This window comes from Pongo pygmaeus, chromosome X (genome assembly GCF_028885625.2).
Source record: "Pongo pygmaeus isolate AG05252 chromosome X, NHGRI_mPonPyg2-v2.0_pri, whole genome shotgun sequence".
NCBI classification, from domain to species: Eukaryota; Metazoa; Chordata; class Mammalia; order Primates; family Hominidae; genus Pongo; species Pongo pygmaeus.
In genome coordinates, this window is record NC_072396.2 from 119,328,026 (window position 1) to 119,346,913 (window position 18,888).

Below are 18,888 nucleotides of genomic sequence, written 5' to 3' on the forward strand. Positions count from 1 at the left end.
AGCAGAAGCTTGTTTGTACTATTCATTTGAGTCAAATTCCAGTAATGAATTCTGGCTAGTATTGAATATTATTCTGAATTCTAATGATTGGCTTCTACAAATACAGCAGACCCCAATCACAAATAGACAATAATACAATATTTACAAATGTGTACACAGTAAAATTTCATTAAAACCCTGCTAACTAGAAATGTGGGATAATTTGGATGATCTGAGCTTTTCTTTTAGCTAAGATAAAAGACCCTCAATCAATCTACTAAGGTAACAAGAAGAAAAAAATGGAAAAATCTGCCCTCAAGCATTTTCAGAACTACATAAACAGCACTTATTTACATAGGAACAGTTAAATGCTAATTGTAAATATGTGTCAAATAGTTATTGAAACAAATCCAATGAAAGACTTTTCCTGGACAATTCTTTTAAAACATACTACATATTGCTACAACTAGCAGTGTAGCAAACATTCGTCTATCTTGCAAAGTATTTGGTAAATCATAATTTATATTTATCTACTCAATTATTCTCAATTACTGAAACCTTATGGATATAATTAGATCGTATTACCCCATATATGTGAGAAATCAAAATAACACATTTACTACATTTAACTAGAGAGTTACAGTCTACCTTATTAACTCAAAACAAAACTGACAAAATAAAAACTAATAATTACAAAGTAAATTTAAAAACTTAATATAGAGTACCTTGAAATATTCTTTTCTAATCTGTTTGCTCCGCCTCCTTTCTTCACTCTGCCAGATTATAGGGTGAGATTCTGGCCACGGTTTTTCATCTATTTGATCCTTCTGATTTTCTAAGGGCTATAATGAGACAATTTATTTTAACTAAATAAAAGAGAACAAAATGATAGATATAATAGTAATTTAATTTCTTCTTACCTGCCAGGTGAGGGGTAATAATGGTGAATTAACTTCATCTGCTGAGACACTAAAAAATTAAAGATGCCTTAATACGTTAAAATATTTAGAATAAATCCTTAAATATATATTATGAACCTTATTATGTTATCTTTTTAAAAACATTGTAAAGAATTTACCCATGTCTACACTTTGGCCTAACAACATAAAACTTAAAGTTGACAGAAATAAATTTAAGTTTCTAAAACCTGTTGCTCTACAGGAAATATCAAAATGGGTTTATTCTATGTAGGCCCTATGCATAGGTCTACTCTAAGGAATTCCCAGAAGCTAAAATAAGTGAAATATCTAAAGATATATTGTCAAAGGACAGACAGAATATTTATTATATTAAAATAACTAAAACTAAAAAAAAAACTAATAATTTCCTTTGTCTACATGCCAAAGAGCTCAAGTGAGTAGTTATTTTTGCCTACTGAATTACTGATTATGAGATGCAACCTGTTCATTCTAACAAAACAGGGGCTATGAAGGAAATTATTTTCATCTAATTTTTTGTTGTTGAGATAAGGCAGACTATGCATGCTGTTGTTAGATGGCAATTTTGAACAAGGAGTTCCTGCGGAAAAAATATATAAACAAAATGTCCACTGAAGCTGCTATAACTTAACACTATTGTGGAACTTCTGTATAGTGCAATAACGAAAAGAAAATAAAAATTGGATATAAAGAATCCAATTTTTAAAATTTATAGAACACATGATTATCCAAGAGAAAAAGATGAAAAAATCTATTATTATAAGAGGTAAGGTTACCAGTTAAAGAAAAACATACAGAAGTTAATAGCTTTCCTACATATCAACTATAATGAGTTAAAAGATATATTAGAAAAAATGCTATTCATAAAAGGAAAGTATAAAATACCTAGGAAGAAACTTTATACTTGTACAAGACCTACATGAAAAAACTACAAATGTCTAGTAAGAGACTTGAATAACCAAAAGGTTCTTGGATAGATAAGTATTACAGGTATAACTTCTCTTTCAACTTAATTAATAACTGAAATGAACTGTAATAATAATTTTTTAACTCAAGAAGTATTTTTTGGTTTCTTTTAAACATTTGACAAAGGAGTTCCAAAGTCAATTTGGAAGAATGGATGATCACGAAGAGAAAAGTTATATAATAAAGAGGACTTCTCAACCCTCCTTTCTACTAGCTCCAGAATCTACGGATTTTTCAATGGAAGAGGAGTACAGGACCACAAGTATAATAACTTCTGAAAAAAATGACATTTAAGATCACTGTGAAAGTAATGGCTTATATAACAAGTAGTAGAGAGACACCTGATTGATCACTTGTAAAATACACACTGAAAGAAAGAATAAAAAACTGGGAGGAGACACAGTGAGAAAAAGGTGGGGGAGGAAGAAAACTAGATTCCTTACCTCATACCAAATATCAAAATGAAAAATTACAAGATTTAAATATAACGAAGAAATCACAAAGTATCAGAAAAACACAGGCAGTAATTTTTTAAATATTGGAATAGAGAGAGCCTATGGGAGGAACAATCAAAATTAAATACTAACAAATTTGAACACATAAAATGTAAAAACTAGACTTTGCCAGCGGCCAAGATAGACTAACAGTGACCAGATTTATATCCTGACTGAAAAAACTAAAAGAATGGGCAAAATATTTAAAATTGTGCCTTCCATGACATTGAATATTAGACAAAAAATGACATTATCCTTTAGAGATGTGTAAGAAGGCAAATCCCATAACTGAGCCAAGCTGCTGCATGGAAAGAGTTTCCAGTCCACATCCCAGGAGAAAAAAACTAAGGCAGAGTCTAGCAGGCCCAGAATTTAGGAGACAGAGCTGGAGCCAGGGAGAAAAGGGCAGAGTGAGTTCACAGCACACAGTAACAAAGAAAAGGGCAATGCACAGAGAAAGGAAAGAGATCTACAGAGGCATCCCTCAAATTTTCATCTGAGCGTACTGATCATTGAACATGTATGTGAGGAAACTACCCTAGGCAAAAGGATAAAATTACCCCCAAAGATTAGAGGGAATAATTCCCAGATTCTCAGAGGAACAGGAGTAGTACCAGTTCCCACCAGCTAAACTGGAAAACCTTGTGATTCACAGGACATCCAGTAGAGAAATGTCTTGCCTCATTAAGGGGACAAATTTATTCCTAGACTAAATGCTGCACTGGTCTCACATAAATAAATTATAAAACCAAGTCCCAAGATATCAAGTTATTTCCAAGTAATTTAACCATATCCCAGAACAAAAGTCAAAAATATGTATAATAATACTACAATATCCACACTCAAGAATGTAAAGTACACAATGTCTGTCATTTAATCAAAAATTCAACCAAGCAATGTTCAAGAAGCTAAAGGAAAAGACTGAACATGGTAAGTACAGACATAATCAAACTTCTAGAAATAAAAAGTGCAACATCTGAAATTAAAACAAACTGGATAGAATTAACTGCAGATTAGACATTTCACAAGTAATGACTAGCAAACACAAAGACAAAGCAGAAGGACTTGCCAAAACCCAACACAGGCAGAAAAATATTAAAGAATGAATAGAACATCAATGTTCCATGGCAAACTTCAAGTGGCCTAATTGGAGTTCCATAATAGAAGAGGTCAAATGATAGAAAACATATTTGAAGAAATAAGGGCCCCAAAATTTCAAATTTCATGAAAATAAACCCACAAATTCAAGAAGCTCAATGAACTCCAAACAAAAGTAACATGAAGAAAACTACACCAAGATATATCACCACCAAATTACTTAAAACGAGTGATAAAAAAATGTTACAGACACCCAGAGGAAAAAAGGACACATTAGGCAAAGTAAAACAAAGATAAGAATATTCTCATAGAAAACAATACAATCCAGAGGATGGCGGAGAAACCTCTTCAAGGTACTGGAAGAAAACTAAAATGTCAAACTAGAATTGTGTATGAGCCAAAATATCTTTCAAAAATGAAGGTGAGCTAGGCATGGTAGCTCATGCCTGTAATCCCAACATGTTGGGAAGCCAAGGAAGGAGGATTCCTTGAGACTGAGAGTTCAAAACCAGCCTGGGCAACACAATGAGACCCTGTCTCTACAAAAAAAAAAAAAATGTTTAAGTCGGCTGGGTGGGATGACACATGCCTGTGGTCCCAGCTACTTGGGAGGCTGAGAGGTGGGAGGATCACTGGAGCACAGGAGGTCAAAGCTGCAGTGAGCTGTGACAGCGCCACTGCACTCCAGCCTGGGTGACAGCAAGATCCTGTTTTTAAAAAAAAAATTTTTTTAAGACTTTTTCAGACATAGAAAAGCTAAAAGCATTCAATCAGCAGACCAGTAGTAAAATTATGTTAAAATCTCTCTTTTAGGCAGAAAGAAAATGATGCACATGTAAATATGAATCTACACAAAAAATAAAGGGCACTGGAGATAGTAACTAAGGGATTGAACACATAAAAGACATTATTCTGATTATCTAAATGTTCTTAAGAACAAATAACTGTTTAAAGGATAAATAACAACTTGTTATGGTACACATAACAGATATATAAAAAGTAAAATGTATGACAACACACCAAGGCTAAAAAGGAAAAAATATAAGTATACTGTTCTAAGGTTCTCACATGATACATGAAATGGCATAATAGCACTTGAAGATGGACTGTGATAAGCTAAATATTATACTCTAACCCCTAAAAAAACCATCAACATAACAAAAATTTACAGCAAATAAGCCCACAAAGGAAATAAACAAAAATTTTAAAATATAATTCAAAAGACAACAGAAAAGGAGGAAAAATGAATAAAAAGGACAGAACAGAAAGGAAACATAACACAAACCTCAAAATATCATTAATTACAAAAACATAAATGATTTTTAACACTGCAATTAGAAGGTAGATTGTCAGATTCAATAAAAAGCAGGAAGATACTACCAAATGCTAACTACAAGAAATGCACTTTCTCTACAAAGACACAAATCAGTTAAAAATAAAAGGATGGAGAAACATGTATCATGCTAATACTAAACAAAAGAGAGCTGGACTGACAATATTAATATCAGAAAAGTAGACTTCAGAGCAGAGAATATTATCAAGAATATAAAGAAAAGTCATTTCAGAATGATAGTACAAATTCACCAAGAGGACAATACAATCCTAAACATTTATATATCTAATAATAGAGCTTCAGAATGTATGAAGGAAAAATTATAGAACTACAAGGAGAAAGATAAATCTACAATTAGTGTTGGAGATTTCAATAACCTTCTCTTACTAACTGATAGAACAAGAAAACAGAAAATAGGTAAGGTATTGAAGATTTAAACAATACTACCAACCAACTTAACATAGTTGACATTATATAAGACTCTAACCAATAACCACAGAATACATTTTTTTCTAAGTTCCTACAGAACTTTTACCATGATAGACCATATTCTGGGCCATAAAAAAACTCAATATATTTCAACAATAGAAAGTGCTTCTGACTACAAGAGATGCAAACAAACAAATTACAAAAGTAGCAATATACATAGGCAATAAAAACTTGAAATAATACTCATCATCACTAATTTAATCACTGAAATGAAAAATAAAACATTCTGATATAATTTGTTCTTTTTAGAATGGCAAAGATTAAATAGATTGATAATGTATAGTGTTAACAAGTATGGAAGTAAAGCTATCCATATGTTACTTGTGGGAATGCAAACATAAAAACTTCTGGAGACAACATATCAAAAGCTTTAAATGTACTTTCATGTTTTAATCCATCAATAACATATCTTTAAGCATTTAAGTTAAGAAAATAATACAAGTGGGCCAGGTGTGGTGGCTCACACCTGTAATCCCAGCATTTTGGGAGGCTGAGGCAGGTGAATCACTTGAAGTCAGGAGTTCGAGACCAGCCTGGCCAACATGGTGAAATCTCATCTCCGCACCACTGCACTCCAGCCTGGGCGACAGAGCAAGACTCTGTCAGAAAAAAAAAGAGAGAGAGAGAGAAAGAGAAAGAGAGGAAGGAAGGAATGAAGGAAGGAAGGAAGGAAGGAAGGAAGGAAGGAAGGAGAATGCAAGTGTACAGAATATATAAAGTTCATCAAAACGTATATTTAGATTTAGTAGGTATATAAAACCATCACTATAATATTAAGTGAAAACTGCATATTACTAAATAGTATACTCAGTATGATCTCATTTTTGTTAACAGAAAGTATGTGAGATTTTTCTAAAGGTGGGGAAGGGGTGGGGTGTACTCACCCATGTACTGCTGAAAAAAGTCACAGAATTTAAAATATTTTCCCATAATTTAATGTGTTTTGATATGTGCAGCAAACCATCATAGCACATGTATACCTAGTAACAAACCTGCAGATTCTACACATGTATCTCAGAACTTAAAGTATAATTTAAAAAAAGAAAAAAAGTTAAGGTCATATAATACTTCTTAATACCAGAAAAAGAATACCCACAAAGCTATTTCTCTTTTGAACAAAAAAGGAGGTAAGAATTGAAAAAGGAAGGGCTGAGATACAAAAGAAAGGAAAAATAAGAAAGTCCACAATAGTAATAACTATAGTTTAACAACTAATAACATATGTGACACTTTCTGTGTGCTAATCACTGTCATAAGCAATTTACTACATTAACCCATTTCATCCTTACAGTAACCATGAGGTAGACACTGTTATTATTCGTATTTTATAGAAGGGGTAAATGTGGCTCAGAGTAAGCTAAATAACTTCCCCAAGAGAATGAAGAAAGAAGTTCTGTTCCTAAATGCAAATGGTGCCAGTGGGGGAATGTATAAGATGAAGCTCTCAGGGTAAGCAGAAACCCACTTCAATCTTATGGGTTAAGTTAAATATTTTAAGGTTTATTCTAAAAGTTGTAAAGAGTCATTAGAAGATAATAAATGGGAGTCACAAGTAAGAGTTATGTTTCAGAATTATCACTCTTCCATTGTGCAGAAGACAGACTTAAAGCTAGGCAAACCTGAAGAAAGGAGCTATGTCTGGGGACTGTTGGAATAAGCCAAGCAGAAAAAGACTGGGCCTGAACATTCTCAGAGGATTGACTCAGGAGTTGAGTCTAATCTAAATTCAAACCATCAAAAAGAATAAATAGAAACTTTCAAGGTCTTCTAGTTCTCAGGAATTCATATATGTGGATTTATATCATGTATTCACATAGAAGAATTCAGTAACACCCAATTGAAAAGAAATGAAAACATAAACAGTGTCATAGAGAATAAACACAATCAATGATAAAGAAACACATTATTCCTGGCAGGAATAGCAATATAATAAATGTTCGCTGAATGAACAGATAAATGATTCTATCATCAAGACAAAAATGCATCTATGAGCAAAAAAGATCAGCATTTTTTATTTTGCTTATACGAAAAGTAAATTTAACTCATGTTCTAAAACATTTCCTATTTAAATTATCTAGTTATATTAAATCTGTATCACTTATTTAATTAAAGCCTATATACAAAAACATCACTGTCAAAAGATCAATACTCATTATAAAATATTAAATGTAAAAACTAAGATATTTTTATACCTCTTTTCACATTCCACAGTTTGTTTTGGCTTGTTTCTCATCACAGAAGTTGTATGATTAAGAATCCTAGAAGTAAATCAACACATTAATTCCCAAATCTATTAAGAATATTACATCACATGATATAAAAAAATCTCTAAAATAAACTGCATCTGGTCCTTGAAGATCTTTGCTAGAAAATAATATTTAAATATTATTTAGATCAGATGCCCATAAGTGTACTATTGTATAACAAAATGAAGCTCGGCAACTTTTCCATGCATCTTCTTTTATAAACCCTTTCTCAAATTTGGATATCTTCCACCCATGCTATTATTGACCTTTGCGTATCTAACTTTTGGCTGAGATAGAAGATAAAGAGATACAGAGGTACCATCATGACTGATTTATTTTTCCCAGCACAGCAAATGATATGAGGTGTGTTTATGTAATACATAACTATTTTGCCAAATGAAAAACTTTAATTCTAAATGCAAAATCAGTGCTCAAGTTCAATTCTTTAAAAAAAACACAAGTTTCTTAAACTTTTAATAACTAAATAAAACCATTCAAAGAAAACCAAAGAAAATGATGAACCATTATAAGAGAGAACTATTTCTACATAATGTTACATAATTCTAAGTATTAATCTCAAAGTCAAAAGTAATGAATTACTATCCTTAACATAAGTAACTATACTTAAGAGTTCTTAATGTTACTATATATAAATATAATTTTCACTTTTAAAATTTAATATCATAGAAGTAAAATCTCTGCCTTTTATTCAAAATAAAATCTCCAGATGTCAACTGCCAAAAGAATATAGAAATGGATTTTAAATAAAAGCTATATATTGAGTAATAAAATACATAATGAATTAAATATAAGTTGGTAATTACAGAAATATGGTTAGCATAAAGAAACCAAAGTCCATTACGCTGGATTCCTCACTAGCGTGGATCTAGTAGGGCCTCACTAGGAAAAAGCAATAATGAGATGCAAAGGACAAGTATCATACACCAATCAGTGTAGCTTTGGGCCAAACAATTTCAGAATTAAGGAAATTACTCTTCTTTGTATAGGCATGCATTAAAATTGCCTTAAATTCTTAAATACAGAAAAATTAAGGTAATGAAATATCTAAAACTATTAGGAAAAATATATTTTAAAAGAGTGATTTTTTTTAAAGAAGAGAGAGCAGTAAGTACTATCCTGGGGGAAATTTCAGAATTATTGCAGGGGGAGGGGAATCAAACTACAATGGCCTTCACTATGGTAAATTCTAATTCCTTCTCACCACACATTCATTAGCGTTGTGATTACAGTTGTGTATGAGTTATACTGAAACAGAAAAAAAAGTTGAGATCCACTTACCTATACAATATATTTTATGTAATTGAGAATTCACCTATGTAAAATTTTGCTATGTTCATTATTTTATGATTTACTCTGATACCAAAAGTCAAAACAAACATTTATTCTAATTAAACATCTAGATTATTAACATACTTCCCTAATCCAGTTACTAGTACTTATTTTAAGTAAAAGACTATACAATTCACCTATGTCAACCTGGCCCCATAATACTTGAAGGCTTCCACAAACTCTAGATACCTTGATTCATGTCCTGTTGCTCTGGTCCTCTGGAAGAGTTTATCACTGAATGATGCTCCTACAACTTAAAGGCCTCTGTCTGTATTCATATTTCACATAAATCAACCAAACCAAAAGATGGGAGAAGAAGATGTTTTTGGAGAGACAGGGTAGTCATTTGTAAAGAAAGCAGAAACAAAAGAATACATAGATTTCAAGGACTGAGAGATCTACCTAATTAGTTATAACAAGCTAGAGGTTAACATGATGCTCCTCAAATTGAAATGTTCATATGATCAGGAAAAAAATCATAATAAAACAGGTAATGTCCATAATTTCTATAATTCTAAAACAAAATTATAAACTTCCTAAACCTTGTTTTGCTTTCCATGATCCTTAATTATACTTTAATTATAACTTTTCATAATTGCTTTTTGTTATTTAGCTGTATCACATAGTAATTAGAAGCACATCTTTCCACAATAAAGAAAAACTCTCAAGACACACCTAAAAGCAAATAAAATAATTACTAAAAGGAAAGACACAACAGAAAATACTACAGCGTAAGTTAGCAGGAACAAACATGCAATGGGAACCAGTTAAATGAAGCTATTTATTGCAAAATCACACATATATTTTAATCCTTTCTTTAGAATAATAACTAAACAAAATTTAAGAAGCCAGCTAAACATCTACTTATTAAGCCCCCAAAGAAAATCAGTATAAGAAAAAGAGCAGTAGCCACCTTTCTAACACTAACATAAATGAGTAAGACTCATGGAAATTTGTAAAACTGGCTCAATAATTAATAATACATACCAACTTTTTTGTTTTTCAACAGAATTTCCTTTTTTATTATCAAGTTAATATTAAGAATATTCTAATAGTATCATTTTATTCTCAGTTCCTTCCTTGATTTTTTTGTTCTAAAAAATATGCTCCCTTTTTTCAATTTTATTTTATTTTGGTAAGAACATTTAACAAGAGATCTACTCTCTTAACAAATTTTTAAGTATACAATACTGTATTGTTAATTATAGGCACAATGTTGTACAGCAGATCCCTAGAACTTACTCATCATGCAACATTATTTTTAAGATAATGATTTTTTTTCAAGACTTGTTTTTATTTCCCAAAATAATAGTGAAGGTAAAATTAGAACTTGATGAATAGCTATTTAAATATAGTCAAAGTCATTGATTCAGAGTGACTTCAATACACTCAGACGCAAGTAGAAATAATAATCCAATATTTTGATGGGATGATAAAGACTGTTTATCAATTAAAAAAAAAATTCAGGCCGGGCGCGGTGGCTCATGCCTGTAATCCCAGCACTTTGGGAGGCCAAGGTGGGAGGATCACGAGGTCAGGAGATTGAGACCATCCTGGCTAACATGGTGAAACCCCGTCTCTACTAAAAATACAAACAATTAGCCGGGCGTGGTGGTGGGTGCCTGTAGTCCCAGCTACTAGGGAGGCTGGGGCAGGAGAATGGCGTGAACCCAGGAGGCGGAGCTTGCAGTGAGCCGAGATGGTGCCACTGCACTCCAGCCTGGGCGACAGAGTGAGACTGTCTCAAAAAAAAAAAAAAAAAAAAAAAAAAAATTCAACAATAAACTGTAAACATAAAGTAGCTTAATCTACACATCTTAATCAGACAAAGTGGAGGCAGTCTTCTAAACAACTAGGCTTCAGACTTTAAAACCTTATGAGTTACCAATTTGATGGTTTATTTGCTGATCTCTTTTCTCACCCTTTTTGAGTATTAATTCTGTACAATATCCCCTTGCTGCTCCCCTAGGATAGTTTCATGTACCAAGTACTGGCATAAAGTTTCTTAAAGAATCAAAGACATTTTAAAAAATAATATGAACTGCCAGGCGTGGTGGCTCACACCTGTAATCCCAGCACTTTGGGAGGCTGAGGCGGGTGGATCACGAGGTCAGCAGTTCAAGACCAGCCTGGCCAACATAGTGAAATCCTGTCTCTACTAAAAATACAAAAATTAGCCAGGCATGCTGTCACATGCCTGTAGTCCCAGCTACTTGGGAGGCTGAGGCAGGAGAATTGCTTGAACCCGGGAGGTGGAGGTTGTGGTGAGCTGAGATTGCACCACTGCACTCCAGCCTGGGCAACAGAGTGAGACTCCGTCTCAAAAAAAATTAAAAAAAAATAAATTAAAAAATTAAAAATATATATGAACTAAGCAAGTGGCAGAACTGCCATAAGGAAATCATCACTGAATTCAATGTAAGCTGTTTTTTAATTACCTCTAGTTTGGGAGAAGATACACAGCTTCATTTAGCTGAGGGCTAACATTGCATTTGTCTTCTACTAGTAGCAAGTTAAAGAACAGTTAAGTAATATACAGTCAAAGTAGCAATCCTGGATGATATTTCCTGGTAGGTGAGGGTAATCTGAATCCAGTTAAATTATTTTTAATCAAGACTAAAAACAAACAAAATTTACAATAATTATTTTAAAACCTAAAAAGAGATGTTACAACTCCTGGCCTACAATTTTAAATAGCATTTCAGATCCTTCACTAATATATTTGTAATATAAGACACAATAATACAGCATGAAAAGGAAAATCCACAACCAGAGAAGGTATAAATTATATCAAATCCACTGTAGGATATATCCTCACGTAGGATTACGCTTAGATTTTTGGTCTCATTCAAATTCAAGTATTGTGACAGTAAACTAAAAATTTTAAGTCCCTAAATCTAAAAGATCTAAGCAATAGCAACATAATGTAGAAGGAAAAAAGATTTAATAGAAAAAATATTAGATTTAGCATTTAAAAATTCTGAGATCCAGTTTAAGTTCAGGCATTAACAGAATTGGCTAGGGATCTAAAATTCTCTATACATTATAAATTTTAAAAGTAAAATGTGCTCTTTGGCCGGGCGTGGTGGCTCATGCCTATAATCCCAGCACTTCGGAAGGCCGAGGCGGGTGGAACCCTTGAGGCCAGGAGTTTCAGACCAGCCTAGCCAACATGGCGAAACCCTGTCTTTACTAAAATACAAAAAAAATAGCCGGGTGTGGTGGCACACACTGGTAATCCCAGCTACTTGGGAGGCCGAGGCATGAGAATGACTTGAACCCAGGAGGCAGAGGCTGCAGTGAGCCAAGACTGTACCACTGCACTCCAGCCTGGGCAACAGAGCAAGACTCTGTCTCAAAAAAAAAAAGTGCTCTTTACTTTATGATCATATTATAAATATTTTAATGTCTGCAAAAATTAGACATACTTATCACAACAATGTCACTGTATATTAATATTTAATCTAAAAAGTTCTTATACTAGTATGTACTAACATCTAAAAAGGATGATGAAGAGAATTAGAAAAAGAAATTACTTTTGGATACATCTTGAAGAACAGCAGAAGTTTTTTTTAGGGAGAACATATAATTTTTTAACTAATGGCTTCTACTAGTTTTAAATGTATTGATTTAATTTTCAAGCAGTCAATCAAAAATATTATGTATTTACTATGTATAAGGCACAGTGCTAGATGCTATTTTGTACTGATTACAAAACTATCACAAAAATAAAACCAATGAAAGATAACTATTCAGTCAATGTTGTACCTAGGCTAGAAAGAATAATTTAAGTCACATGGATAGATGAAAAACTAATATGCTAATAGGAAAATGGAAATACAGAAATATTGTATATGGCAATGTAAAAATCTATAATTATGCACTCAAATGCTATTCCTAATACCATGAGAAAAGTGGATATGCCTGTCGGTTTTTTTTTTTTTTTTTTTGAGATCTGTCACCCAGGCTGGAGTGCAGTGGCATGATCTTGGCTCACTGCAACCTCTGCCTCTCAGGCTCAAGCGATCTTCCCACCTCAGCCTCCCAAGTGGCTAGGACCACAGGTGCACACCACCATGCCCGGCTAATTTTTTGTATTTTTGGTAGAGACGGGGTTTCGCCATGTTGCTCAGGCTGGTCTTGCACTCCTGAGCTCAAGCGATCCACCCACCTCGGCCTCCCAAAGTGCTGGGATTACAGGCATAAACCATGGCATCCAGCTAGCTGTGGGTTCTTAAAAAAATGATATTATCTTCCCATAATGATAAATGCAATTCTTTCACCTGCTAGGTAGAAGAGATAGAAACTTTTTAACCTCCACAGAACAGGTGGTGGCTTGCTTCATCAAACCTTTTAAATCACAGGGCAATCAACACTTAAATTATATTGGAGGGGGAAAAACAAACACAGCCTCATAAGCAGCCAATTTTTAAAAGGCCCATTAGAAACGAATCACAGGAAAAGTTGAAAAGATAAACATCACAGAAAAAGCAGACAGAAAGTTACAGCAGAAAAAAAATGTGAACTGCTGATGAAGATACATTCGATATGAAAGGAATAAAGGTTAGTGATTTTCTAGTTTGATTTTGTATATCTATAAATGTAGCAACTGTGCAAAAAAGATACTTAGGCAATTTAGCTTATTAGCTATTATATAGATTGCCCCTAAAAAGTGGCCCCAGAAACCACATATTTGTCATTTGATAAGTTTTAGTTGTATTTTTCAATGTACATTTAAACAAATGCCAGTATATTTAAATTTGAAACTTCCCAAAACATGGTCATATTAACCATAAACATTTATTATTTTGAATAAATGAAATAAAATACTTTTTACTTATCCATGTTAAATGCACCAAAATTATTCTCTTTTCTGAAAGCAAAAAAAAAAAGCCACTCAGATCTTTATCATTTCAAAACTATAAATGTAGTCCTCTCAGTACATGAAGATGGCAATAACAGCTGACCCTCAGCAGCATATGGAACTTTTCCTGCTTTAGAAGTGGACATGTCTTCATTTTATTCTCATTCACACAGTGCCCTTCTCATTGCCAACAACATGTACTTGAAGAAAGCCTAACCAAAAGATGAGGAAAATGGTCCTTGACCAAGAAACAGACCAAAGTGAGCCAGTGACCCTCAAATCATCATACTGATTTAATCAACTCTTGTAAAATTCAACTCCATTCTAAGGAGTTTAGACATATCCCAAGTTTGGAATCTGAGTTTTAAAAAGCACATTATATTCATGACATGTACCTAGAAAAAAAATGCTTACAATGTAAATAATGCTACTGTGAGCTAAAATTAATATCAACAAATAAATCAGTTATTATGATTCAGCACACACACAGGAATAAAAAAGAAATACCTAAGCAATATTAAATATAGTGACTATATACATGAGTACATTCTGTTAGTTGTAAATGTAATTTTATATTCCTGTCCTAAGTATTTCCTATTGCCTTTTAGTACAGGTTGAGTATCCCTTATTTGAAATGCTTGGGATCCAATTTCAGATTTTTGAATGAGGAATACTCAATCTGTAGTTAGTCCCTTGAGATAGATCTTAAGAGGGCAGTATTGTTTACTCAAAACTGCATATACTTTGATAATCTTTAAATAATCAATTTAATGATTATAAAATTTGCCAATTCAAATCTCATTACTGAAAGGAATACCTGTTCTTCTGTTCTTGCTGCAATAACTGAGCAGCTATTTTCCTCAAATCAGTTACTTCCTTCAAATCATCATCCTCTTCCTCTGCCAGTAACTGTTCTTTCTCAAGTCTGAAAGGTGACACAAACATGGTTATCCAAAAAGTAAGGCAGACTATATTTTATGCCAGCTTCCAGAAATAGAAACCATTTTTGTTTTTAACACCATATGAAAGTTAAAATCCTAGGTCCTTCTTTTAAAATACTAAAATAAGAAATAAGGAAAACATCTGTGTTCTCTACTCATTATGAAATGTAGCATACTGGCTGTACTAATATAATTAATGACTAACAAATAATAGCAAAGTATATAACCATTTTTTAAATTTCTGAAATGTGTAATGGTAATAGTAATCTAAAAATGGATATTCTCCAGCCTTCAGTATAAAAAGGACTGCAGAGTTCTATATGGCCTGTCTTAATACATAAATTTAAAATGTTATAAAATTTTGTCATTTAATTGCACCATCCTGTTTTTATCAGTTTATTGATTTTGATTTTAAAAATCTGTATATAAAATGTCTAAAGAAAATCCAAAATAGGTTCAAATAAGATTGGCAAATTTGCGTGAAAATATTAATATGTCATCTTTATAAAAGAGAACAAAAAAATTTTAAGATAGTTATCCAAACTCTAGTCATTTTATCTTTAGATTTCACTTCAAAAACAGTATCAAATCATGAATCTTTGTGACTTTACCACATCGTACATGCTACAGGTGACTCTCAAGTTTAAGCAACTGACCTCATTAGATGAGGTGAGAAAGTAAAAGAATGAAATCTAAACAGTTCAAGACAAAGCAATGTACCTCCTTACAGGACATCAGAAATGATTAACTAATGACTGTGAAGTCATTTGGAGGAAGCATAATGTAGAGCAAAGAGAAAAGTTTAAAAATCAAAGACAGCAACTTTCACACTCTAGGTAGTAGTGGACACTAGCTAAGTGGTTTTAGGCATAAAACTTAAGAGTCTTTGAACTTCACCTTCCTCACCTGAAAAAATGAGGTCAGTATCTACCCTACAGGATTTTAATGAAGATAAAATGAGAAACATGGGAAAGCACATAGCACCAATCCTGGTACATGGTAGGTATTCATCAAATGTTTCTTGTTTCCTTTCTGCATCTATAAAGCAACCTGAAGGAGTAACTGAAAAAAATGTGGTAGGTCATATTTCATCATTTTATAAGATGAATGGTTCAGAAAAGATCCAAAGCACAATTATTTCAATAAAATATGGACATAAGTACCCTTAAAAGTCATAACCAGCCTGACCAAATGGAAAGTATAGTAGAACAAGAGACAATACATCGGAGTTCCAGACATTTAAAACTCCTGGTTTCAGTGTCTTAATTGGTAAAGTGATGTTAATACCATCTATTTCAGATGGTTGTTAAATAGCTCAAATGAAGCAATGTATATGACGGTACAGTCCTCCTCAATAATAATAATAGAAGTCATCATTACACTTCAGGGGGAAAAACAGTGCATATCCTACACTCAAACACTTACTATAATTTTGTGTTTAACTGAGAAATACAGACAGATGTGAAGTATTTATAAATTAACTATCTAAACATAAGAGGTAAGTGAACAAAAAATTATATTTTTTTCAAGTACTCTTTCAAGTAGGAATATCTAATGAATGGCTCAAGGGCTTATAAGTAACATTTCATTTTCATATGTGCTTACCTTTTTTCATCACCTAATTCTTCATTTTTCTGAGATTTTTCAGAACATTTTTCTTTTCCCTTATATAAAAGAAAGTTACATTTTAAATTGTATAGTCCACTTTTATAAGATCAAGAGAACATGTTATTAATATTTGTTCAAAGTTTTATTTACCTTAAAGAATGATGCAAATGATCCAATATGTGCATCTCCCTGTTCAGGAACTGCTACATCTTCTGTGTTGGGGTCAACAAAATCATATACCTCCTGGTCTAGGTACAGATTAATATTTATTAGAAAATGTACATAGTAAACTGTATGCTTGACACTGCCGTCCTTAGAAAAATGTGTATTTTCTCAATATAAGAGTTGGCTAAAGACAATATAATTTTCCAAAGCCCATTTTTAATGTGGGCTATGTACATGGAACGAAAATAGCAGGTACCATATGAATTACCTTTCTGAGAATCAGTCTTACTTCCTATTATGTGACTGTCATTTCTTGATGTCTGCTCTCTATTTGATTCTGAGACTTGAGAATGAAGGCTGACTGTGTCATCATCTGATGGCTAAAAGGAATAAGCAAAAAGTACAAATGAGGCATTTTAAACTTACGATATGGATTATGTTGCTTCAATTTTACATATGAATTACAGAATGTCTGCTTTACATCTCCAGTTTTCAAACCCAAAATTAACATAAGGTTTACTGCTCAGCTTTAAAAATCAGCATGCCCTTTTTTTCAGTTTTAGTCATAAAATATAATGATCATATTTTCAAGCAAAATAAACTCAAGTATGCACAAATGTCTCTATTTCAATGATCTAATAAAATTGTAAAACAGAATGGATCAGCAATAGAAAATACTCACTTCTGTTGTGGATAATCGTTTCTCTCCATTATCACTTCCAATTCCAGAGTCAGGGCCATGATTTTTATTTGGATAAAAATCTTCCATACTATGGAAATAGAAATCCTAAGAGCAGTTAGGATTTTCTTCTTAAATAGATAATGCACACTTGACCTAAAATTTCCCTAGATAATACAGAATATATACTTTTGATGTCTAAGATCCTTAATTAAGGACATGAGGAGAAAAATATCAGAACTCTTCCTACAAAACATTTTATTCATGCCACTCATGCAATATTGTTCCCTTCGTGTACTCTACAGTGTCAACTGTCAACAATAACCTATTATTTCTCCTCAGAGATTCAGAAAATCAGGCTGCCTTGTTAGAACATTATCTTGATGGAAGACCTGTTTTTCCCATTGGTTTGTCAAATTTCATCACAGAGCTTCAAAACATCTTTTAATTTCAATTTATATGGTTTACTCTTCATTGGCTCTAAAAATGTTTTATTTATATAAATAATGCCCATCTAATACTTAAGTGAGGATGTAAAAATGAAAGCTACAAAGTATTGAATATGCACTTTAATACTTTCAAATTCAATTTGTCCTTGCAAATTTCTGATTTACAAAATATGCCACCCAGGAAGCAAGGTATTTTTCACTTAATTTGCAATTTTACCACACAGTCTACAATGACCACTTATTATGTATGAGGAACTGTGCTAAATGTTTAAAAGACAAAACGTTACATATTTATTGTGAAAAACTGTAGCAAATTGATGGTGTTTTCTCATTTTATATATGATAAAACTTAGACTGGAATCGATTAAGCAATTTATCCAAGGATACACAACTTGCAGCCAGCAGTCCAAATTTGATCCCTCAATTATCTAGCACCAAAGTCCCTGGTCATAATCACTATGTTATAATTCCTCTCCTAAAACCAGTTTCATGTTAAAAAAAAAAAGAAAGAAAGAAAAAAAAACTGATTTTTGTACTTTTCAGAAGTATATGAATACATTTAGGGAAGCACCTACCAAGTATCAGGTACTATGCTGAATGTTTAAGAGAAAATACATTTTTAAAACTTGCCTCCAAAGAGCTAGCTCTCAGCCTAGAGGAAAAATGAATGTGTTTAAATGTTTTGAAGACTACGACAAAGGTAAATACAAAGTGCTATGAGAAAAAAAAAAAAGGTCAACTAATTCTCCTCGGTAAAGTTAGGAAAGGCATCACTCAAGAATGTGGCATTTGAGCTTAGTCTTGTGGATGAAGAGGCAATAACTGTTAGCATTCATTGAGTGTCTATACTGTGTTATGTACTGTGTTAGATGCACCTCATATTTTAGACATAATTCTTACAGTCTTGAAGTTATAATTATTATTTCTTTTTACAAAAAAAAATAAAGCTTACAAAAGTTAACATCCCAAGGGGAAAAATTATAACATTTGCTGTTTATCATTTATTGAACTAATTGCTAGGCATACATTTAATTCTCACAACTGTAGAAGTGGGTATGGTTAACATTTTAGGTATGGAAACAGGCTCAGAGAAGTTAAATAACTTACACAAGGCCACAGAGAAATTAAGTGGTTAAACCATGATCAGAGCAAAAATTCATCTGACTGCACTGCACAAAATACCTCCATGTATTTGTAGTAAATGACAATGATGACAATAAGCTATTTGTTGAGGAAATGTTATGGGTAAGGCATTGCACTAAGTATTCTACATACATTGCTTCATTTAA

The 18,888-nt window shown here is 32.6% G+C and overlaps 1 protein-coding gene across 4 annotated transcripts in view; it reads right to left on the minus strand.

The window, feature by feature from the left end:
• The window catches only part of LRCH2 (leucine rich repeats and calponin homology domain containing 2), a 149,286-nt gene that overhangs the window by 36,335 nt on the left and 94,063 nt on the right, over window positions 1–18,888 (minus strand). For 3 of the 4 annotated variants that reach the window (XM_063660855.1, XM_063660854.1, XM_054472338.2), the window contains 8 exons: window positions 17,154–17,241; window positions 16,740–16,851; window positions 16,457–16,554; window positions 16,304–16,362; window positions 14,575–14,682; window positions 7,490–7,555; window positions 900–948; window positions 705–821 (listed from right to left, as the gene is read on the minus strand). In XM_063660855.1, the coding sequence (XP_063516925.1) occupies window positions 705–821; window positions 900–948; window positions 7,490–7,555; window positions 14,575–14,682; window positions 16,304–16,362; window positions 16,457–16,554; window positions 16,740–16,851; window positions 17,154–17,241 (697 nt within the window). The remainder of the gene's footprint in view (window positions 1–704; window positions 822–899; window positions 949–7,489; window positions 7,556–14,574; window positions 14,683–16,303; window positions 16,363–16,456; window positions 16,555–16,739; window positions 16,852–17,153; window positions 17,242–18,888) is intronic. The other variant, XM_054472341.2, reaches the window with a different exon arrangement.